This window comes from Lutra lutra, chromosome 10, assembly GCF_902655055.1.
Source record: "Lutra lutra chromosome 10, mLutLut1.2, whole genome shotgun sequence".
Lineage (NCBI taxonomy): Eukaryota > Metazoa > Chordata > Mammalia > Carnivora > Mustelidae > Lutra > Lutra lutra.
In genome coordinates this window covers 65,848,203-65,870,742 of record NC_062287.1, presented here as the reverse complement: position 1 = coordinate 65,870,742, position 22,540 = coordinate 65,848,203, and the positions used below count along the sequence as shown (strand labels likewise).

Below are 22,540 nucleotides of genomic sequence, written 5' to 3'. Positions count from 1 at the left end.
GGGAAAAATTAGCTATGTGTATCTTTCTTCCTTTCTTTTTAAAGATTTTATTTATTTATTTGATAGAAGACACAGCAAGAGAGGGAACACAAGCAGGGGGAGTGTGAGAGGGAGAAGCAGGCCTCCCGTTGGGCAGAGAGCCCGATGCGAGGCTCTATCCCAGGACCCTGGGATCATGACGTGAGCAGAAGGCAGACGCTTAACAACTGAGCCACCCAGACACACCTAGCTATGGGTTTCTTAAGAGACACATCTAATATACATGGATAAGAAGGATAAATAGATATATAAGCCAAATGATATTCGTCAAACTGAAAGTGAGCTTTTAAAAACCTTTCTTTGTACATATTGGTGTTTTCTGGTGGCAGTATTCTCCAGGTGTGGTGCAAAATTTCTTTATTAAAACATAATGTATTCTTTGTTGCAAAACATTTTATATAAATTGTATCACTTAATGTATGCATAAAGGAGATTAAAATCCCAGGGTTCTGGTTTCCTTTATTCCAAATTGTCTTATAGATGACTTATTGAAACCACTCTGTCAACAAGTTTCCATTCTCTACTTATACTGCACCTTCCCTGCTCATAATTTCCTTGACTGTACATCTCTTAAATGAGCAAGAAATGACCCAATAAGCCTTGGTATTGCTACAAGTAGTTTTTTGCACACTCTCCAGGGTATTACCAGAGACTGTGCAGTGGTGTCAGGTGGATATGAGGTCCAAGATGGGCTTCTCATAGTGCATAGAAGATTTAAGATAAAAGTTCAGTACAGAAAGCCCACTTTGCAGATAATTGTCTCAGGGGATAGTGGGAAACTTAGTGTTCCCAACACCTAGGCTCTTGGACTAACACTTGAGGGCCAGTTCTGATGAATTACTATCTCAGCTTAGTTTTGGGATATCCGTTTTCTGTTGGAGTCTACTCTGAAAACTTAACCTGAGTTCTCTTCTCTGTTCCTTCTTGCTGCAGAAGACGGGGTCCCTCGAACAGCACGATCCATGTCCCTCACACTGGGAAAGGTATGCATATTCAAGGAATACCAGGGTTCCCCTGGGATTCCAACAGAAGTTTCCATAGTCACCAGAAAGTCATTCATCCTTGAATCCACAGGTGTCAAGAGAACTTCTAGACAGATTCTCTAATATAGCTTACCACACTTGCTAGTTCGTCCTTCAGCCTTCCCTCATTCATGGTTTCCCTGATCATACCATCCCCAAAATGAACATGGAATGATGCATAAATCTTGGTGTAGTCCTACTCTTTTCATATACTTTCCAGGGTGTTACCCAGAGACTGGGGGTCATTTCTGTTCCATTTCTTTCAGATATAAGTAAAATAAGAACATTTTGAGAAATCACTCACTACTAACAGAAAACTTGGGTCAACTCTGGCCAATGTTTTCACATGAACCCTCAACACCATCACTAACCCAAAACCAAAATATCCAGTGAATGTAATTATAGCATCAGGAACTAGTAGGCATTTTCCAGACCTTTCTGAACTGTGGCTGCTGCTCCCTCCCTGACAGTGGGCCTGGTCACTTCTCTTCCCACAGAACATGCCCCGCCGGAGGGTCAGTGTTGCAGTGGTTCCCAAGTTTAATGCCCTGAACATTGCCAGCCAAACTCCCAGCTCATCACCCATCCCCTCTTTACCAGCCATGGTGAGTATGATGATGCCTACCTCCCAGACCTTATCAACCTCTCCCTCAGGCTCACTACTATGGGGTGACCCAGGTGGGGGCAGGGTCAACAAGGAGATGAAAATCCCAGCACAGATTTTGGAATATGGGCTCAAAAAAGCTCAATATAGACGAGGCCCCATGTCTTCCATTGCCCTGAGAAGACTCAATATCCTTGAGAAAGGTGCTGGCATCTCAAAGACTGTTCTTTGAAAATGTTATCTCCTTCCACGCGTAAACCAAAATCCTCCAAGGTGGGTTTAGTGGGTTTTTTCCCCACTCTGAAATGGATTTAAATATCTGAAGGTTGCATTGTATATAGTAAGTGGTAGCGCTGAGCTTTTAACCTTAGGGTTTCTGATCCCAGGGCCTGAGTTCTTAAACCCACTGTTACCCTGCATCAATTCATTGCAGCATTTAGAAATGAAACTACTAGATTGCCCATTAATAAGAGCTTGGTTAAATATAGACAGCCCTAAAAAGGGCTTTCTGTGCAGTTGTTAAAAATAACATGAAAAATGTCCATAATTTATTATTAATAAAAAGGAATTAAAAACAGCATATACAGTAGAATTGTTTTGTAGGGTTTTCTTAAAGAGTATTTTTTCTATGTGTAGACATAGAAAATTCTGGAAGAATATATGTAAAACTATTAATAGTTATCTCTGGGCAATGGTAAAGCCACGGGTGATTTTTATTTTCTTCCTGACGCCTTTTTATATTTCTATAATAAGAATCTATTGCCAATAAATCAAAAAAAATTCATTTCAATTATTTTAAACATACACAGTTCCTATATAGCAGAATATTTTCTACATCCCAGGCTTTTGTGGATCTGGTTAATATTATTTAAAACTTTTCTAATTCTTTCTTCAGTTACTTCTCTATTCTGTGTCCATAAGCAGCACTATTCTATAAGCCAATCTGATTGTGTAAACAATAGGTAAAGTAGATTCAAGCTCTATTGTTCCAGTAGGTAGCAATAGCTTCTCTCACCTCTTTTTCAATCATCTATGAAATTATCCTAAATTCCCAAATCACTCACTAAAACAAACCAGCTTAAAAAAAATTTTTTTTAAAGGAGCTTAGGAAGCGCTAGCTAGTATGTTTGATAGACCTATCTCCAATACTATGCTACATATAAGAATATTATTTTCAAATATGCAGTTGCCCTTGAACAATGCAAGGGTTGGGGGCACCCACCCCCAGGCAGTTGAAAATCTGCATATAACTTTTGACTCCCCCAAAACTTCTGATGATAGGAAAACGTACCAATAACATGTCAATTAATACATATTTTGCATGTTATATGTATTAGATACTGTATTCTTATGATAAAGCAAGCTAGAGAAAAGAAAATGTTAAGAAAATCATAAGGAAGAGAAAATACATTTATAATATTGTACTATATTTAAAATCCATATATAAGTAGACCTACATAGTTCAAACCTGTGTTGCTCAAGGGTCAACTGTATATTCTTTTAGACTAAAAGTTGGCAACCAGGAATATACATTAAAATCACACAAGGTACTTCTAAAACATTGCTCAGGCTTCACCCCAAGATTCTGAATTGGATCAGTACTTAAAATCCCCCACCACAGTGATTCTAAAGTACAGCCAGAATTGAAATCCATTTTTTAAACCAAATCTGTTGTAAAAAAAGTACCTCATTGTTATTTTTTATATTTATATATTATATTTATAAATATAATATTATATGTTATATTTATATAATTTATTATAAAGACATTTCTTATGGCTTGGGGTTTTAGTAATGACAGGTTTCTCCTGAGGATTATGCTTGGAGCTACAGCTCAAAGGCATTGATGGGCCTATGTTTGCTAGGAGGCCTGCTGGCATTTACTCCAAGTCAGTAAACCTGGGACTGAGGAAAAACTGAGGCTCTGCTCGAGAATAGGGCATCAAAATATAAATTCTTCACTCAAGAAAACTTAAGAGGGGAAAGAAAAGGTGCAGGTTGTATGGGCCTCAAGGGGCACTAAGGAATGGAGGACAGGAAAGGCCCCACGCCTGGGTTCAGAGGCAGATCAGAAACCACGGTGGTGGGGGAAGAGCTGAGATAGCAGAGCCCTCCCCCCCCGCCCCCCATATCATCAGAGACATAGCAGCTCTGGCTTCTTCCTTCCTAGCTAATCTTCAATTGTCTGTCTCCTGTTTTTCATCTAGTCAGAATCACCCAATGGGAAAGGCAACCTACCGGTCACCTCAGCACTGCCTGTACTTTTGGAAAAGTAAGTTGGTTTATCTTCCTCTTAACTTTGGGGATCTCTGAGAAAATTTTCCCTAAGTCACTTTTTCTCCCATCCTCACTCCCAAAATGTGATGGAAAGCAAATTAAGTTCTAAGGGAAGGAAATAAGAGGGACTCTGAGACCCACAAAGATTTCAGAGTCAGTTTGCTGTCTGGACCAGGAAGATGCTGTGGCTGAGTCCAAGTATACCTCAATCTCGGAAGAGCCCAGAGGAGACAGACACCTTCTCTGTTGGTTAGGATTCTTTGGGCTACAGATACAAGAAAGCCCCAACTCGAAGGGTCTTAAATAGTAAGTCCAGAGGTAGGGCTTTCCCAGGTATAGTATATCAAGGCCCCAGCTCGGCCTCCACGATTTCCTTGCTTGCTTCTGCTCACTTTGTGTGTTGACTTTATCGGCAGCTTGTGGCAAATGGCTACTATTTTCAAGTATTCTATCCAGACATGAAGTATTTAGAAGAGGACTATCTCTTCCCATGCTCCTTTTTTATGAACAAACCCAGAAACTTTTGTTTTTTTACTTCCTTATCTTGTTAGTAAATTTGGAACATAATTCTTTTCTAAATCAAACACAGACTTTGGAAATGGGATTGTCATCATGGGCTTAAACTGTGCCCTGGAGATGGGGACAGACGGTCAGCTTCCCATGAAGCAAAGTGATACACTGAAGAAGAGAAAATTCCTGAGCAAAATTACAATCCTGTAAGGAAACAGGCAGGAGATTGAGTACTGGAGTGGCAATAAATAGTGTCTGCCATGCCTAATTTTTCTAGGCATCTGTGCAATTTGTAGGTCTTTTCATCCTCAGCCAGAGCAAGGCAGGCTGTTTTTATACTCAGAAGAGTTTATAACTTGCTTTTCAAATTCTTTCATTTGCTTGCTGGGAAACATCTGGATCACAGCTGTCACCTCTCAGAACTTTCACCTTGTGTCTTTTCTCACTTGGTAGAACATACACCTTTATTCTTCCTTCTTCTTTGCCTTAAGACAGCTTTAGCCCTCCATTTTTCATTGTTGTTAGAATAGTTTTGCTTGACCTGACCAGGAAACTCTATGTGGGTCCCTTTTCAGTAGAGACAATCTCCCAAGCTCTCCATCCCCACCACCCTGCCCCCCTGACTCAGCCTGTTTAACTCACCTGTTAGTATATCCAACCACCCACCTATCGCTCACTGACTCACCCACTTTAGTCTTGAAGTTTGTCCGGAACTCCTTACTTTGACATCTCACTCTGTGTAAGCTTAAAGGTCCTTCGTGTTGTGAAAGGCATTTTTGTTTCTATCTTTGTTTCCTTATTTTTTTCAAGCATTACAAAGAAATTGTAAAGGGTACAAACTAAAAACCATGTGGAAGTAACCAAGATTACAAAGACATATCAAGTCCTTAGAGCCATAATGTCTACTCCATGATCTCTGAATCTCTCCAGTGATGATTACTTGATGCCCTGAGTGAAAAGCATGCTAAAATTCTCTCTTCTAATTCTGCCTTTGGATGTTCAAACCCTTCTTCAAAAAGGCCCCCAACAAGCCCCTTCCTCTATTCTTGGCCTACAGAACAAATCAAGGACAAAGATCTATGTCCTCACTCTTTGAAAAAGACTAATCATGATGGAGCCAGGCCTGGACTCTATAGAACTATTGCTCATGCCAGCTGAGAGCTTCCCTCTGAGGCGTGGAGATTATCAAGAACCTGAGTTATCCTTGGTAGGAGAGAGTGAGCTACAAAATTAAGGACAGCAAGCATTGGCCCCAAATCAGAAGTGACAATGAATGAGGATCAATAATGGCATCACCATTCCAAGAGTTTAGAACCAGGAGAGACAGGGACAGAGTGAGGATTGAGACAAGTCAAGGAATAAGCTCAAGGAAGGTATCTGTAGCTCATTTTTTTCTACCCGGAGGGACCACCATGATATATTACCCATGCTGTGGCTGACTTGCCTATTGGGAATGCACCCAGCCTATAAAAATGGCTGCAAAAAGGGGAGGACATATTCAAAAGAGGAGGATTCTAACACTAACAGTAGCTCCCCCCTCCTGGATTTATGAAAGGCACTAAGTGACTTTCATCTGAATTCATGAAACTGGAAATATTAATAGATTGCCAAGAGGGTAACAATGAGACAATCTGTGAATTAAAATAAATTCATATTTTGTTTTAATGCAAGTACAATAAATTCTAGCTACCTTCTCCATACTGTTAAGGAGAAAAAAAAATGCATTATAAGTTAATATACATTGCTTTCTAGATTGTTATATTTAGCTAGATTTAAAGTGATTTCACATTTCCCTAGACATATGATGACTAGGCAGGAAGGGAACTGGCTAAGCATGTGAAAGATGATCAGAAGATCAAATTACCTGTGGCTAGTTCTCAAGCAAATACCTGAGAGCTGATTGCCCAATGTGATTTAAGAGAATTCTGAGTGTTGCTGTTGTAGGTCACTTCAGAGTAAATTGTTCTTCACTCAAGGAATATTTAGATCTAGGTCTAGGGATATTTAGAATTATAGGAAAATATGCAGAGTAATATTTGAAGTTTATCTTAAGGATTAAAAAAGAATAAAGCTCATGATGAGTTCCATAAGTAGGAAAAGCTATTTATAGACTTATTCATTCGTTCCTTCAACAATTAATCACCAAGGTATCTAGAATCACCAAGGTATCTAGAATACACTCAGGAGTTCACAGTGTAATGGAAAAGAGAGATGGGAAACAGCCCATTATAATACAATGTGATGGATGATAGCATAAGGAAGTATAGGTTGTTAAAGCAATAGGAGAGAAGAAAATGAGTACCTTAACCCAGACTGGGTGTATTTGAGGGAGGGGAGCCTCAGAAAATGTTTCCTCTAGGAATTTACTTTTAAAGTGAAACCTGAGAGACACCTGGGTGGCTCAGTCAGTTAAGCATCTGATTTTGGCTTAGGTCATGATCCCAGGGTTCTGGGATCGAGTCTTGCATTGGGCTCCTTGCTCAGTGAGGAGCCTACTTCTCCCTCTGCCTGTTCCTCCCCCTGCTTGTGCTCTCTTTCTCTCTCTCTGACAAATAAATAAATAAAATATTTAAAAATAAATAAATAAAAATAAAAAGAAACCTGAAAGTTATATAGTTTAACCAGGTGAACTGGAGGTTAACAAAACTCCAGGCTCTGAAGCAAGAAAGTATGGAGTGGTCAAGAAATAATAATAAGATGATAGTGATACTTTCTATTATTATTTACAGTGTGCTTGCTTCATACCAAGTCCTGTTCTAATTGCTTTACATTAACATTCTCATTTAATCCTTACAACATACCCATGAGGTAGGTATTAATATCAATATTAACTACTAATATTAACTATTAACATCGCTATTTTATAGATGTAGAAACTGCAACTCAGAGAAATGACTTGCCTGAGGTTACACAGTATTGGGTAACAGAACTTATGCTCTTAACCTCTTAATAGACACTCCAACTAGAAGAAAGGAAAGGAGTGCAGTATGACTGAAAACAAGAGGATTCATTTAAGCCCTATTTTTATATGAAGTCTTATGAGCTATTTTGAATGACCTGTTGACCTTCATGGCTCGCCATGAAGCAGAGTGTAGGATGGAAGCAGCGTGTGTACACAGAGCAGTGCACTAAGGAATTAGCAAAGCCATGGATATGAATGATGCACAGTATTGGTTTCATAAAAGGGGCAATTTAATGATATATCACTGAGAAATTTTCACTATAATCTCTAAAATAACCATTTTCCTACTTTTTAAAATTTTTTTATAAACATATAATGTATTTTTATCCCCAGGGGTACAGGTCTGTGAATTGCCAGGTTTACACACTTCACAGCACTCACCATAGCACATACCCTCCCCAATGTCCATAACCCCACCCCCCTCTCTTCACCCCCTCCCCCCAGCAACCCTCCGTTTGTTTTGTGAGATTAAGAGTCACTTATGGTTTGTCCCCCTCCGAATCCCATCTTGTTTCATTAATTCTTTTCCTACCCTCCAAACCCCCCATGTTGCATCTCCACTTCCTCATATCAGGGAGATCATATTTCTCCAATTGACTTATTTCGCTAAGCATAATACCCTCTAGTTCCATCCACGATTTTCCTACATTTTTGAAGCAGCCAGGGTAAACTGCTTAAAGGCTTTGTATGACATCAAATATTTATAGCAAATAACTCCCCTTTGCTGATATTCTAGAATTAATTAGCCCTCCATCAACTAGTAGTGTATCCCAGGCATCTGAGACTGAGTAACACGAGTAAGGAAGGTCTTCTAGCTCAGTTCCCCTGGACTGGACTTCTCTGAGGGGTTCAAGGCAATGGGAGTGATTTAGAGACATCACTGAACCCAAAAAGGTAAGATCTGTCCACTAGAAAGAATTGCAGTCACTTTCAAATATTGTTTACCACATGGGAAAAAATAGACTCTAACATAACTCCCAATTAAACAATACATTTTGACTGAAGGACCCCTCACATTAGTTAGAACTAAGCACAATGACAAACAATTTTGACCTGGTGGACATGAGAAAACAATGAACTTCATTTTCATGAATCATCCCAGAAAGAAAGCATGCAAGATTTCAGGCTGGGAATAGATGCCAAGATCCATCTGTGTTTGGCCCAGAAGTTTCTAGGGTGGGCACAGGCTGTGCTCAGCTCCATGTTTATAGTCATGAATAGAGATTCCTGCAGCTCAACCCAAACACTGGGTCCTCAGGAAATAGCCATTTACAGAAAGGACCTGCCCACTTCACAAAATTAATAGGCAGACTGGATAAGCCATAGTGAAGTCAGTGTAACTCAACAAACACTTAAAGCACTTACTGTATGCTAAGCATCATCATAAATTAAGAAGTCTCTCTCTATGATCGTAGTCATGGAAGGACGGATAGGTATATAAAACATAAAAATGCCCTCTCTCTGAGTTATGCTGAAATGAGGAGTGCAATGAGGACATGATGGGAAGGAGTGATCAACTTTAACCAGAAGATGTGGAAATGGGAAGAACACTGGCAAATATTCCACAGAGGAGAAGGTATTTGAGCTGAGTCTTAAAGATACACAAGAAGCTTCCAGGTAGTTAGAGATGATATATAAGGAACTATTCGCTCAGTCCAGGGATCAGGAGATAACAGCAAATATTTTACAGATTATGTTTCCCCTACTTCCCCACCCTACTTCTAGTATTACACCAAAGGCTGTCCCAGCCTACCTTACATTCTAAAGAAGTACCCTTTAAAAGAAGGCAGCATCATAAGCCATGGCCCAGCCTAGCGGCCAGAATGGCTTCACTCAGCAAATACCCTTGAGCCCCATACCACTCAGAGCCCCAGAAAAAGACTTCTATTGAAAGGGAGGGCTCAAGGAAATGTGAAAAATGCATCTTGACATGAATTTAGAAGACCAAGGTGAGAATCCCAGCCAGGCCCACTACGTATCAATAATGTGAACTTAAGACAAGTCACCTAATCAATCTGAGCTTGGGTTTCTCGTCTCACAGATGGGGTAACACCCTGCCTGGGTGGCATTTAGTGCAGTCAAGAGCATGGGCAAGTGTCAGACTGCACAGGGTCAAATCCAAACTCTATCACACATAGATTGTGTAATCTTGGGCTGGTTATTTAACCTCTCTGGGCCTTGGTTTCCTCACCTGTTAACTTGACCACAATAGTATTGCCTATCTCATGGGTCATTCATGAGTGTTAAGTGAAATCTTACCACAGAGTCTGATACATAAGATAAATATTAGCTCTTCTTATCATTGGGAGGATCGAGTGAGGCAATGTATGTAAAAGCACTTTAAGAACTGAAGCCCCATTGGTGAGTGAGTTGGACAAGGTGATCAGCACAACCTGGGACAGTTGGACCCTGGACAGAAGATCCTTATGTTAAAGGGCCACTGAAATAGCTCTACAAAGGAAATGTTTTAGTCTCTAGAGAGCGGTGACCTGAGGATAGTGAAAGTTTGGATTCTTCTGATTCTGAAGTGTCAGAATAATATAAATCAAGTTCTCCTTTAAAGATATAAATAATCACCTGGTAATTTATTAGCTTGGATTTTTTTTATGGATCAGGTTTGAAAGAACTTCAGATTGCTCCCCAACATAACTAATAGTAATAAACATCATTTGTTGAGTACTATATTCCAAAACATTTACTTATATTTTTCATTAATTCCTACACTACCATCATCAGGTACATATTATTACCCTCATTTTACAGTTGAGGAATCTAAAGTTCAGGAAGGGTTAAGAATTTGCATGTACTGCAGCTGGAATTTGAACCCTAGTTTGCCTCAGGCAGGTTCTTTTCCTCTATACTCCACTGTCGTCCTCCATACTATTTGTCACTAACCTCTTAGGTTATCAGCTATAGATAAAAGAAACTAAAAGCCTGATACCAATATTTCATTTCTAACATATAAATGTATTTCATAAAAGAATTGCTTCCCTACCCTTGGCTATAGCTATGTTTTTCTGCTCTGTTCCAATCATTTGGACAAATAGGAAACTGCACATTAGGCAAAGGTCACATGGAAGGGAGTGGATAATATAATTTGCAAAAGGAGAAATGTTATGAATAGCTGATATTTTTAGAGTGTTATCTTTCTTGTTCACAATGGGTTTTGGTTTCCAGCCTGATGAAATGTAAATTTTACAAGGTCTGAGGAAAACTAAAGGATGAGAAGCTGATGCCAAGAAAGAGAAAATATAAGGCTCACTGATAGAGCCTATCTGAGAGGTTGTAGAGGGTAGCAGCTGCAGTCTTTCAGAGTCCTCTGTGAAAAGCTTTTCTCACTGTTTTGCCTTGTTCAAGGGCTCCTCCATGGCATGACTCCCAGTGGGATTTCAGACACCTTAGGTGGGCTGCAGGATTTACAGGGAAGGCATGGCCATCAGGATCCTTCCTTTAAACTCATGCTTGCATGCTTCAAATGGATTCCCAGAAATGCCTAGCTATCCTACTATGATTTTCTAACATTTTTGTTTCCCGTCTTTTCACCTGACTCATGCACACCTTCTCCTCTCTTCTCAAAACTTCCTAGGTTTATCTACCTCTCACTCTCAGCATATGATCTTGTCTTCCATTTTAAAGAGAAAATTTACACTATTAGATAGGAGCCCTCCTCTTCCTTCACCAGATCACCTCCATCCCCCCTTTGTTCTCACTGAGAAGTTTCTCCACCTTTCCAAGGTCTATCCTTACTTCTCTTTTCAAAGAATTTGTTTCTTTGGTCACCCCTTTCTCTCATCCCCTCTACTGGATCATTTCTATCCACATTCAAATGTGCTTTCATCCCTCCACTTCAGCTATGTATCCCAGAATACACTTTTCTACTTCCCTTTCCAGTCAGATTACTGTGTCTAGATCTACTTTTTCTTGCCTCTCATTCTCTACTAAATCCATTCTAATCTGTCTTTGGCTCCCACCATTTCACCAAAGCTCCTCTTGACCTCCGTATTATCAAATCTAATAATCTATAGATCTCTGTACTCATCTGACTTGGACTCTCAGAAGTGAAACTGTGACACAATTAACTCCTCCTTGACACACTCTCCTCTCTTGGGTTCCATGAGTCCATATTCTCCTGGTTTTCCTCCTACCTTTCTGGCTTCTACTCCTCTGTAGGTTTCTTCTCCACCTGAGCTAAGGGCAGAGATGTCCAGGGCTTGGTCCTGGGTCTTCTTTTCCTATTTCCTCATACTGTCTCCCTAGACAATCTTATCCATCCCCCTGGCTTTAAATGTCATATATATTCTGATGATGCAAATGTTATCTCTAGCCTCTAGAGCTTTTCTCCAACTCACTTTGGTATATCCAACTACCTACTTGACATCTCCATCTGGATATTTCACTGGCATTGAAAATTTATCTTTTCCAAAAGTTAACTCCCGCTTCATTGTCTCTTTCAGTTCCTCAAATATATCTGCATCTTTTGTGTCTCAGGGTCTTCACACATCTGCATCCTCCCCCTAGGATGATCTTCCCTCTGCAACAGATATAGCTGACTTTTCATCTTTCAGGTCTTTGCTCCAGTTAAACCACCTCAGAGAGGTCTTTTCTAACCACTCAATCAAAGTAGATCCTCCCTTTGTTACTTTCTGCACTGCACAGAGTTTATCTCTTTCAATAAAGTTATCACTATTTATAATTAACTACATATTATTTTCTTTCCTCTTTTTGGGCATTCTCTCCTGCTAAGCTCCATGTTGGCAAAGACTGTTTCTTTCATCATCTAATGTATTCCCAGTACATTACAAGGTGCCTGTGACTTAGTCAGTACTCAGTAGATACTTAAATGAATGAAGCAAAAGATGGACTACTGGAATGGAATGACTCCGACTGAACATTTGGCCCACCTCCATCTTCCTCATCTTAGTGCTATGGAGCTCCCAACAGCTGCCTGTCCACTCATAGATCTCCTGGAATAAGAATAAATATGGATTTAGGTGCCTGAAGAAAAAGAGAGCTAGCATATTATTTGATGTTTAGAGGTCTGAGGAGGATTCTTGGACCAGGGCCTTTGAAAGATCTTGTCTCAGGGTAGAAGGATTGAAATGAACACAGCCTAGAATGAGTTTCCTCACTTCTGAAAAGGAATCAGGCCAAACACATGGTTCGGTTTTCAGACACCCAATCTGGCTGAAAGGACACACTGTACTTCCCTCTTCTCACTAGTGGAAAGACAAATGGGGACCCAGATTGTGAAGCCTCTGCTCCCATGCCGACTTTGAGTTGCCTGGAAGAGATTAGCCAGGAGACCAAGGCCAGGATGGAGGAGGAAGCATACAACAAGGGGTGAGTCAGACTTCGTCCACCCTGAGGTCACCTGGTAGATCTCAGAAGGTACCTTCCCACGGGCCTTTCCTGTTTCTTAAGAGGATTTAAGGAAGCAACCAGTGGCCCTAGGACCGCCTCACCTCAGTAAAGAACTACATAAGAAAGAACAGTACTGTTCCACAGGAAGGACAAGAGGCAGCAGGGTGAGAGGGTGTGGTTAGGCAATAATTAGACTGCCCTCTTTTTTGGCAGAAAGCCACCAGAATGCCACTGCCCAGAATGGTCTGGAAATAAAGCCCCTGGGTGGGTTCCTCTTGGTGGTACCTAAAGGCTTACTGACACATGCTCAGAGGAGTGATGTTGCTATCAACAATGCCCAGGAGTAGCTGTAACCCTGCTTCTTAGAACTGCCCCTGCCATCCCTTCCTTCTGTAAACTGGAGCCCCCTCAACTTCCAACTGTCCCCTTTTCTGATTGAGATTCGATAACACCTTTGGCTCATTGCCAGTCACTAAGGGGAAAGAGTACTGAGCAGGGCCCAAGCCTAGACTGGTAGAAAAGTATTTCTGACCAGGCATAGCATCCTGAGCTTCTCCTTTCTCCACAGCTCCTAAGGGAGACACAGCTTCCCATTATAGAAACTGTGGGCTTCTGTGTAGCAACCGTATATACTACGGTGAGGCTGTCATAGACAAACTGTGCTTGTCTTAAACATTCAGCTATAGGACAAGCAAAAAGAGTATTGATCTTAGGCAAAGGACATCAGAAGGTTATCTCTTGGGACACCTATCTTTTCATTCACAACTATCTTTGATACTAAACATGCACAGAAGTAAACACCTCCATTGGCTTTGCAAAAATTTACTGAGTACTTTACTAAGCCTAGTATGTGACTGGCACTTCCATAAAACTTCCCAACAAGCCAATGTGATGGGTGTCACCCTTCCTAGGTCAAGCTACATGCCTGGCACTTCCTCAGAACATTCACATACCCTGTGAAATAGGGTATTTCAAAATGCCACCCTTTCCACTTTATAGGTGAGAAGCTGAAGCACCCAGGTTACACAGAAAGCAGATTTTTCTCTCTGCTGAACATTTTGTAGGATAAGAACCCATTCAGGACTCTGTACCCACATTTTTTCCCTGTCAGTTTTGTCACACATTCACATATAAACAGGAAGGATGACTGAGGAGTGAGGGGAAATTGCACTGACATGAGCCACCTTGGGATTCAGTAGAGCCTCCCAGCTTTTTCCTGTTGTGTAGAACCACAGGAAGTGTATAATTATTGGAGGTGTTCAAGTCCCCACCTCTAGGAACTCAGGAAAGGATGCTCTGTGCCTGGCCTTTCTAGACTCAATTGTTCCTTTTTGCCCTGCAGATACCAGGAAGGTCTAAAGAAGACCCAAGAGCTTCAAGACCTGAAGGAGGAGGAAGAAGAACAGAAGGGTGAAAGCCCTGAAGAAGCTGAAGAGGCAGAAGAAACTGAGGAAGAGGAAAAGGACCAAAGAAGCAGGTTGGAGCCCTTGCCATTGCTGAAATGGGTCACAATTCATTTAATTGCACAACATCCCCAGAGGTGCCCACTCCAGGGCAGCAGTGGGTCTGGGGCCCAAGTGAACATCTAATAGCAACTAAGGAGGGCACTCATGTTGAGGGAGGAGGCAGAGGAAGGAGCCAAAATAGTTAACGAGGGGATGTTTGCAAGATCTGGGAGGTCAGAGGTGGTCAAGAGTGAGGCCAACAGCAATCAAGAGCTCGTAGGAACTGAGAAACTATAAGGGCCCTTACTGGAGTACCCCCAGCCCAGCCACAGTTAGCTCATTTCCCAGCTATCCCCATGAGCCAAGAGCCAAGGTCAAGGGAGCTGGCCTAAAGCCCTAGAGGGGGTTTATTACAAGAACAGGGGCAGAGAGAACATATGAAAGTAGGGGAGAACTCAACTTGTTGGCAAAGGAGAATCTCCAACAGGTTCCATGCTGACCAGATAAGTTTGGATTAGAAATATCTGGGCTTTTTTTTTTAATGTACTTTATATTTCAAGTGTATTTTTCCCTTAATAGGGGGAAATATATAACATGTAGATAAAGGTAGTATACGTTCTGAATTTTGTCGTATCTGTGCCCTCATGAGTGTCTCAGATTTTAACCATACCCTCAATTCCATACATTCTGCCTTATTGTCTCTTATTCATTTTTAATTTTGATTTTTTAAAATGTGGTTATAAAAAACTTGGAGCACCACCGAAATCTTTGTTTTTAGACCCCTAGGCTATCTTGGAGTCCAGTGTGACCCCAGCCAAAACAATTTTCTAATCAGCTGTTAAACTTGAAACAGGGTATGTGTCTGTCCTTCATTGCTAGCAGACTCAAAATCACATGCATGCAGTGAATAAGGTAATAAAATGAAGATTAGAAGTGAGATGGATATGCTTCAAAGCACATAGGAACAGCCAATAGAGCCCAGCTGGAGGAAGACTCAGCCAGAGAGGTCTCAACCTACATGGGTCAACCCTAGTGTCCAAGGGAAGAGGGGTCTAGGAGAGCTGGAGAAAATGCTTCACTGTTGAAAGCAAACCTATGCTAGGATGTACTGCCTCCTCTAATGAAAGAATCCCCAAGTTTTAACAATGAAAGTACAGTCCCTACTCCAAGCAGCTGAATCCTATTCTTACATCTTCTCTCCCTCTTGGGGGTCCTCTGCTCTTATATTTTAGAGGTCACTATACTGTCTTCCTCCCCTTTAATGCAGTCAAGCCCAGACCTGGACAACAGCTTTTTCTTTGGCTTCTTTTCATATAGCCAAAACAGGCTAGGACTTCTAAAACTTCCACATACTGGGAAAGAACAAAAGAGAACTGAACAGAGTACATGGAATATAAACAGTCTGGTTTACAAAGCACAAGACTAGAATCCTTATCTAGCTAATTCGATCTCAAATTCGAGCTGCTAACCACAGCTCCCTCCTATTTTGTGAAACCGCAGGGAAAGTAAGGCTATGCCTCAGTCGCTCTCTGTCCAGCTCCTGGTCAGCAGCACGTAGCAATGGCTGCCTTTCACATCCATTGTCCAAAAGTATCCTCCTGGTCCTGTGGATCCTGAGAAGCCTCATTCTCTCTCCTAAACTTTGCATCCTCTCAGATTTACTTTTTGATTTTGAGAACATGCCTGTACCTCAGGTAGTGAATACCAGACATCAGCACAGCCCTTAGAAGGGTGCTCGTCCTTTATTACAGGGGTGTAGCTCTCCCTTTTCAAGCCCAGTAGTGAAGCATCATCTTCTCAATAACAAGTGACACTGCTAACATATGAACTTCTCACTCACAGTTACAGGGTCCCCTCCTCTGTCACCAAAGCCAGGCTGGTCCTAAGAGCCTATTGTCTTTAATTTCAAGCAATCCCCTCATCCATTCCTGAGTTCTATAGACACACAGTTGCCTGCAGGCACCTGCACTCAAACATGATTTTCCCCCATTAAATTTTGGCATTGCTGCAGCTGACTCCTTATTTAAGAGATTCCATATCAAACACCAGTCTTTTTGTCTGAATCTCTCCTCTGTTATAATAACGTACAGTCGACCCTTGAACAATGTGGGGATTAGGGGCACCCACCCACCACAGTCAGAAATCTAAGTATAACTTTTGACTCCTCAAAAACTTACCTACTAATTGTATACTGGTAACCTGAAACCTTACCAATAACATAAACAGTTACACATATTTTGTATGTTATATAAATTGCATACTGTATTTTTACAATACAGTAAGCTAGAGAAAAGAAAATGTTGTTAAGAAAATTATAAGGAAGAGAAAATACATTTACACTACTATATTATATTTCCTGAAAAAAATTGCATTAAAGTGGATCTGCACGTTCAAACTCGTGCTGTTCAAGGGTCAATTGTATAATAATGTAATCCCTTGTAAATATTACTTTCTGGAGGATCAGCTTATTTTTTAAAATGAACTTTGGGTGAATCAACCCAACATGTTTTAAGTAATACATTAAGTAATACATTAAACAAGAGAGACTCACAAAATGCAACAGAAAACTTTAGCCCTTTCTGCCTGTTCAAATCTGCTCTATGGAGTTTAGACAATATTAGGCAGATTCCTTTACTTTTCCAGTAACTCTCAGAAAGCAGAAGTCCTCTGGTCATGTTTAAGTCCCAAAAATAATCTCATTTCATTAATTAAAATGGCCAGTTCTCTAAAATAGTAAAAAACCTGAACTTTTAAAATTTACCCTTCTTTTTTCCTGCAGGTCATCTGCTTTAGGAAAGAAGCCTATAGTAGGCGTGGGGAGCGTGACTTCTTTCCCTCTATCCTACTTGCACTTCTACCTTCTCCAGTTTTGCCAGTGTAGCATCTGACCTCTCTAGGATCAACGCTAGGAAAGGGAATTGAGATGAAGGGGTTGGGAAGGTATTACTTGAACAGGATTATGAGCAATCTGCAGGGCTTGGCAGGGGTTCGAAGTTGACTTGCTGACTTTGGTTAGTGTGTTGCTTTATGGGACCTCTAGAGAAAACCACTCCTCACATCTCCCACCATACACACCATTGCCCAGGTCCTCTCAGCTGCTGGTCCCTTTATGAGGTCAAATGCATGTCTCCTAACTAGTCACTCAAAATCCCTCTCAGTCCTTGGGCAGCTGGAAGTATACTCTCACTGTTCAGCTTCTAAGTAGCATTTCTGGGCAGGATCTGTGACACCCCATGTCAGCTCTCCTTCTCCTGACTACATCCAATTGAGGTGAAATGTGTACCTTTGGCTCACTATTGGTAGAAGGACAGCTTTCCATATCATGGCCCACCACTCTGATGCTATCAAGCATGTCAGCAAGATTCTTGCTCTTCTAACTGCTCATGTTTGAGGCACACACCAGTCTACTATGTCCCCCAAGCCTCAACATATCAAGCTCTCCAAGCAGCATCTCTGAAGCCCCTCTTCCCTAGGCCCAGGTGAGAGGGAAGTCACCTCATTCTCCCCTATGGAAGGTCAAAAATCAAAAGCTGATTTCTACAGAGATTCTATTTCTAATCTAATTCTATTTCTAACTCCTTCATAGGCTATAAACGGGGGACCAGCTAAGAGTCACAGAGCCAGATGTTGACCTCCTCCTCTTAAGTCCCACTTCAGAGTGGGATGACAGTGGGATTCTCCCCACTCTAGAAGCTTATTTTGGAGCATGGAGATACAGCCCCAAAGAAAGACTGCATTTTAGCATCCATTTCTATCTAAATAGAACTAAAGAATCTAAACAAGGCTGAAAGAAGATAAGCTTCCATTTCCAAGATGTCCCTTCCCAACTGTTGTGAAAATAACTAGATTTGCACCTCAGCTAATGTGCTCACTTTTTTGCTTTGCCTAACTGTTCCGGAAACAACCATCAAATGGTTCCCATGAGAACGAGAAACCAATCCGAACCTTAGCATCTGAGGCAGGCACTCTCAGCCTCTGGTCCCTTTCCAAGGAAGGTATTGTTGAGTCTTTCCATCAGTCATAAGGAATCTTTTTTCTACTAACTAAATTAGAGCTGTCTACTTCTCAGCAAATGTCCTGCATATTACTGTGTTTATGTGTGCCTCCAGATCTTCATAAAGCCCTCCTGTCATTTTTCTCACCTCCTCCATTTGGTGATCCTCAGTATCCTTACTTCTTATATTATTTTAAAAAATACATCAGGGATTAGAAATAGGAAAAAATTCCAGCCTAGTGAATGTGTCCAGGATTTCACTAGAAAGCTAGAAGAATGGACTCTGCAAAGAAGGTCAAATGACCAAATGTCTTTTCACTAGGCCACAAAGAGAGAGGGGAAAGTTGAAAGGCAGTTAGGAAGAGAGGAAGAGGGAAAAGGGGAATGAAGCAGCCAAAAAATGGTGACGGGGGAAAGAGAGGAAAGGGAAAAAGAGAAAAAAGGGAGAGTGAAGAGGGAAGAAAAAGGAAGAAGGGAAAATAGGGAGTGAAGATTACTGGGGTTGAGAAAACATCAGACTAAGCCACTGAGAGGTTGCTGGAGGCTACTAGTTCTCTCGTTGCCCCTGGGATGGTTTGAGGTGAGCTCCTGAGGTTGATCTGTCTCCTTGTCATTTACCACTGAACGTGGAGAGTCTTCTGAGGGTTTAGCACAGTTCTTCTACTCTGAACACAGTCAGATATGGAACTGAAGACAATAAAATGTGCATCAGAACATGAAGGCAGAGGACAGATTATAACTTGGAACTGATCACTAAATACCACTAAGAACAGAAAAGATGCTGGTCCCATCTGCATGCATGGGAGTGTGGGTCAGCCAACCTTGTATCCTGGGGATTGAGAGAGAGTTCAGATATCAATGAACATCTCATGAATGCATGAGGGCATGTGTGAATGACTGAATGAATGATCAAACAAGAAAAAGGAGGGTTCTAGCCCAGTAGCTCCCAATATCAAGGCTATGGACTAGTGGCATTAAAATCACCTGAGGAAAAATTTTAATGTTCCTAATATACTAAACCCTTCTCCTATTTTTTCATTTGACAGCAAACTTGAAGAATTGGTTCATTTCTTACAAGTCATGTATCCCAAACTGTGTCAGCACTGGCAAGTCATCTGGATGATGGCCACAGTGATGCTGGTCTTGACTGTTGTACTGGGACTCTACAGTTCCTATAACTCTTGTGTGGAGCAGGCTGATGGGCCTCTTGGGAGATCCACTTGCTCAGCAGCCCAGAGGGACTCATGGTGGAGCTCAGGACTCCAGCATGAGCAACCTGCAGAGCAGTAGGAAACCTGACACCCAGTCGGTGCCCTGCTCCAGCACACAGCTGACTACCCTTTCCCCAAGCATAGAGTTTCAGGTCGGGTGTGGGTATGCTGCCACTAACCCATCAGGAAATGAGCAGGGTTATTTCACACTCAGCACCCATGTGGGAGCTATGCATACACAAAAACTGATGTTCTCAGAAGATCAACCAAACTGCCCTCGTAAAGCATCTTGTGGATTAAGTCACCTTTACCAAGGAACTCGAACAGAAGGGAAAGTCATGTGCCCCTAGCTCAGATGGCTAGGGAAAATAAAACACCTTCACTGCAGGAGATAGTAAGAAGCTCACTCTCCCTCCCCTTTTTTCCTCTCTGTAGTCAGAAATCAAGAAGAATTAATTATGCCCACAGGCTAACATTCACCCTGATGATCAGACCTAGAATTTGGAGTCACAGCATGAATATCATCCCATTTCCTATCTCATCCTCACTGACTCTCCTCCAGCCTCCCCTTCTCCCCTTTGGAACCAGAGTTTCTCTTTACGGAAGTAGGAAAGGTTTCTCAGAAAAATATTTAGGCTGAATTTAGACCAGTGCTTAAAATGAAATGGGAAGATATGAGTTAATATATATACATCTGTATACACACACAACACATACATACATACACACAGCATGCATGTGCATGAAGCCAACAACCCTCCAAACATGTGCTCTCAGTGTGTGTTCTGTATAAAGCCAACCCACAGAATTTTCACTAGGTGTGGGGCAGTCACTAGGCACCCGTTCAATGAGCTCTCCACATGGATTTAAGATGTTTGAAAAACACTGAAAACTCATGATTTCAACAGTGAACTTGCTGGTCTCCATTTCAAGTGCTAATTCTAAGTTGTTGTACAACACAGTCTATTCCCTATTTGTCCTCTCCTATTGAGAGCAGTTAACCCACCCTCTCAAGTGAAGGAGGAGACACGGTATGCTTTCCGCTCCTGTGTGCCCATATGCAAATGTGCTGTCGCACCTAAGTGCTTTAGTTCAAGCGGGATTTCCAACCCAAGTATATTTCAGAGCATTCCCAACTGTTTAGCATAAAACTGAAGGAGCACTTCCCTTCTCCAATTTGACTTCTTGCTCCACCTTTACAGCCATTGTTTTCGTTCATCCCTCATCTGTTGTGTGTGTAGGGTGGGGGGGGTGTTGGTTTCTTTAGGTTTTTATTGTGGTTGTTGGGCTCTTGTTTTTTTGTTGTTGATGTTGTTTTGTTGCTAACACTCACATAGAACTTACTGTGAGTCAAGCACTGTTCTAGGTATTATATAGGTATTAATTCATTTAATCCTCAAAAAAAAAAAAAGGAAAAAAGTATAAGGTGGGTACTAATCTCCCATTTTCAGATAAGGAAATTGAAGCACAAAAACACAACTTACCAAGTACATTCAGTTAGTAAATTATGGACCTGGAATTCAAATCTAAGCAGACTGGCGCTTGCACAAAATTTCCTTTTCCAGTGCTCTCCTAACTGCATGCCTTACATTTCAGTCCCACTTACCCCAAGTAACCCTCCAGCCACTCCAGATTATTTCTGGTTCCTAGACTAAATCATTTTCTCATAGTTCTGTTCCTCTACTCACCAGTATTTCTACTGCCATTCTCCTCTTTTCTACTGGTAACTCTTCAGAACCAAGTACAAAAATTATCCCCTCCATACAGGCTTTGATTACCTCTCTCCAACTCCCCACCGTACTCCACATAATGGGCCACACCCTACTTTCTGACACTTTTTAAACATCTTCATTATTGACAGTTGTGACAGTATATCACAATAACTCTGTGTGTGTGTCTATCTCCCCTACTATTTTTCCTCAAAGAAAAGAACCATATCTTACCCATTCTCTGGGTTAAGTACCTAGCATGGCAGCTGATGCATGGGAGGGTGTCACTGAATGTTGGCCAGAAGAACAAGTGAGAATTCAAGGTAGTAGAGAGCAGCCTAGAGACAGCTGACATTTTGCCCACTTCTCAGTCCCAGCACCACCACTGCTACTATCTCAATAAGAAAAATATCTTTATTAGCCTCAACTTACTCTATTATTTTTCAGCCTACACTGTGAAAGAGCAGAAATGAGACCTAATTGGCAACACCATTTCCAAGCTCAAGGACTGGGCTTGATACAATCAGTCCTTTCAAAAAGACCCACTTAGATTAGCCCTTCTGTAAAACAGCATGTTGTTTTAAGGTGGGGTGGGGGACATCCTTTACAGTGGCTAGAAAACCACTGTGAGAGAAGGCCAAGTCAGGGTTGACCAAGAATGTGCCATTAAGGTAAAGAGGTACAGATCAAGGCAGAGGGACTTTGGGGTCCTGGAAAATGGTTTTCCCTGCTGTACCAAGGGGGACTGGACACACTGAAAAATCTTTTAGGCCTTCAGAGTCACAGGCAGAATGCAAATGGGGCCCCAGAGACAATAGCTGTGGGGCAGAACTTTATCCTGGCAATGTCCAGTCTCAGCCTCCCTTAAAGAAGGATCAGGCTGAGCTGGCCCACAGTCCACTTGGCCACAGGGTTCCCACCTTTGTTACCATTTAAAACAAAGGCCAGGAGAGCAGCTACAGTGAGCTCCTGAACCTCCAGCTGCTCCACAGAAAAGCCTACAAGAGTACTTCCAGATATAGGCCCTCACTCAAAGTACACTATGAGTAAGAGAGGTTGAAGAAAAGAAGAACTGTAAGAGAAATCACATTTCCAAGGGCACTCCTGAAAAAAGTACTCTTTGGCATTTCTTTTCTGAAAAGCAAAGTTAGATCAGAAGCAGGTGGAACATTACCAAGGCTGGTGAAATGGAGAGAAATGGGCCCTGTCTTTCCAACAGTGATGTTGATCTAAAATAAAGTTCCCCTCAAAATGCCTCTGGTCTGATGTTTCTGCTTAGCCCTAGGACTCTGGTGCCTATCTTGAGTTTCAGTGATGTCTAGTTTGTGTCATTGTTGATATCACCTCCTAAAAGGGCCTTCACCTTCTGGCTGCCACAAAATCCATATATATGATCCCATGTGTAT

General features: G+C 41.5%; 1 protein-coding gene across 10 annotated transcripts in view; it reads left to right on the top strand.

The window, feature by feature from the left end:
* Positions 1-21,162, top strand: part of IRAG1 (inositol 1,4,5-triphosphate receptor associated 1) — a 123,517-nt gene extending 102,355 nt beyond the window's left edge. For 9 of the 10 annotated variants that reach the window (XM_047693283.1, XM_047693288.1, XM_047693287.1 and 6 more), the window contains 6 exons: positions 973-1,022; positions 1,559-1,666; positions 3,873-3,937; positions 12,635-12,754; positions 14,118-14,252; positions 19,261-21,162. In XM_047693283.1, coding sequence (XP_047549239.1) covers positions 973-1,022; positions 1,559-1,666; positions 3,873-3,937; positions 12,635-12,754; positions 14,118-14,252; positions 19,261-19,504 — 722 coding nt within the window. In that variant the 3' untranslated portion in view covers positions 19,505-21,162. The remainder of the gene's footprint in view (positions 1-972; positions 1,023-1,558; positions 1,667-3,872; positions 3,938-12,634; positions 12,755-14,117; positions 14,253-19,260) is intronic. The other variant, XM_047693284.1, reaches the window with a different exon arrangement.
* Positions 21,163-22,540: the final 1,378 nt, after the last annotated feature.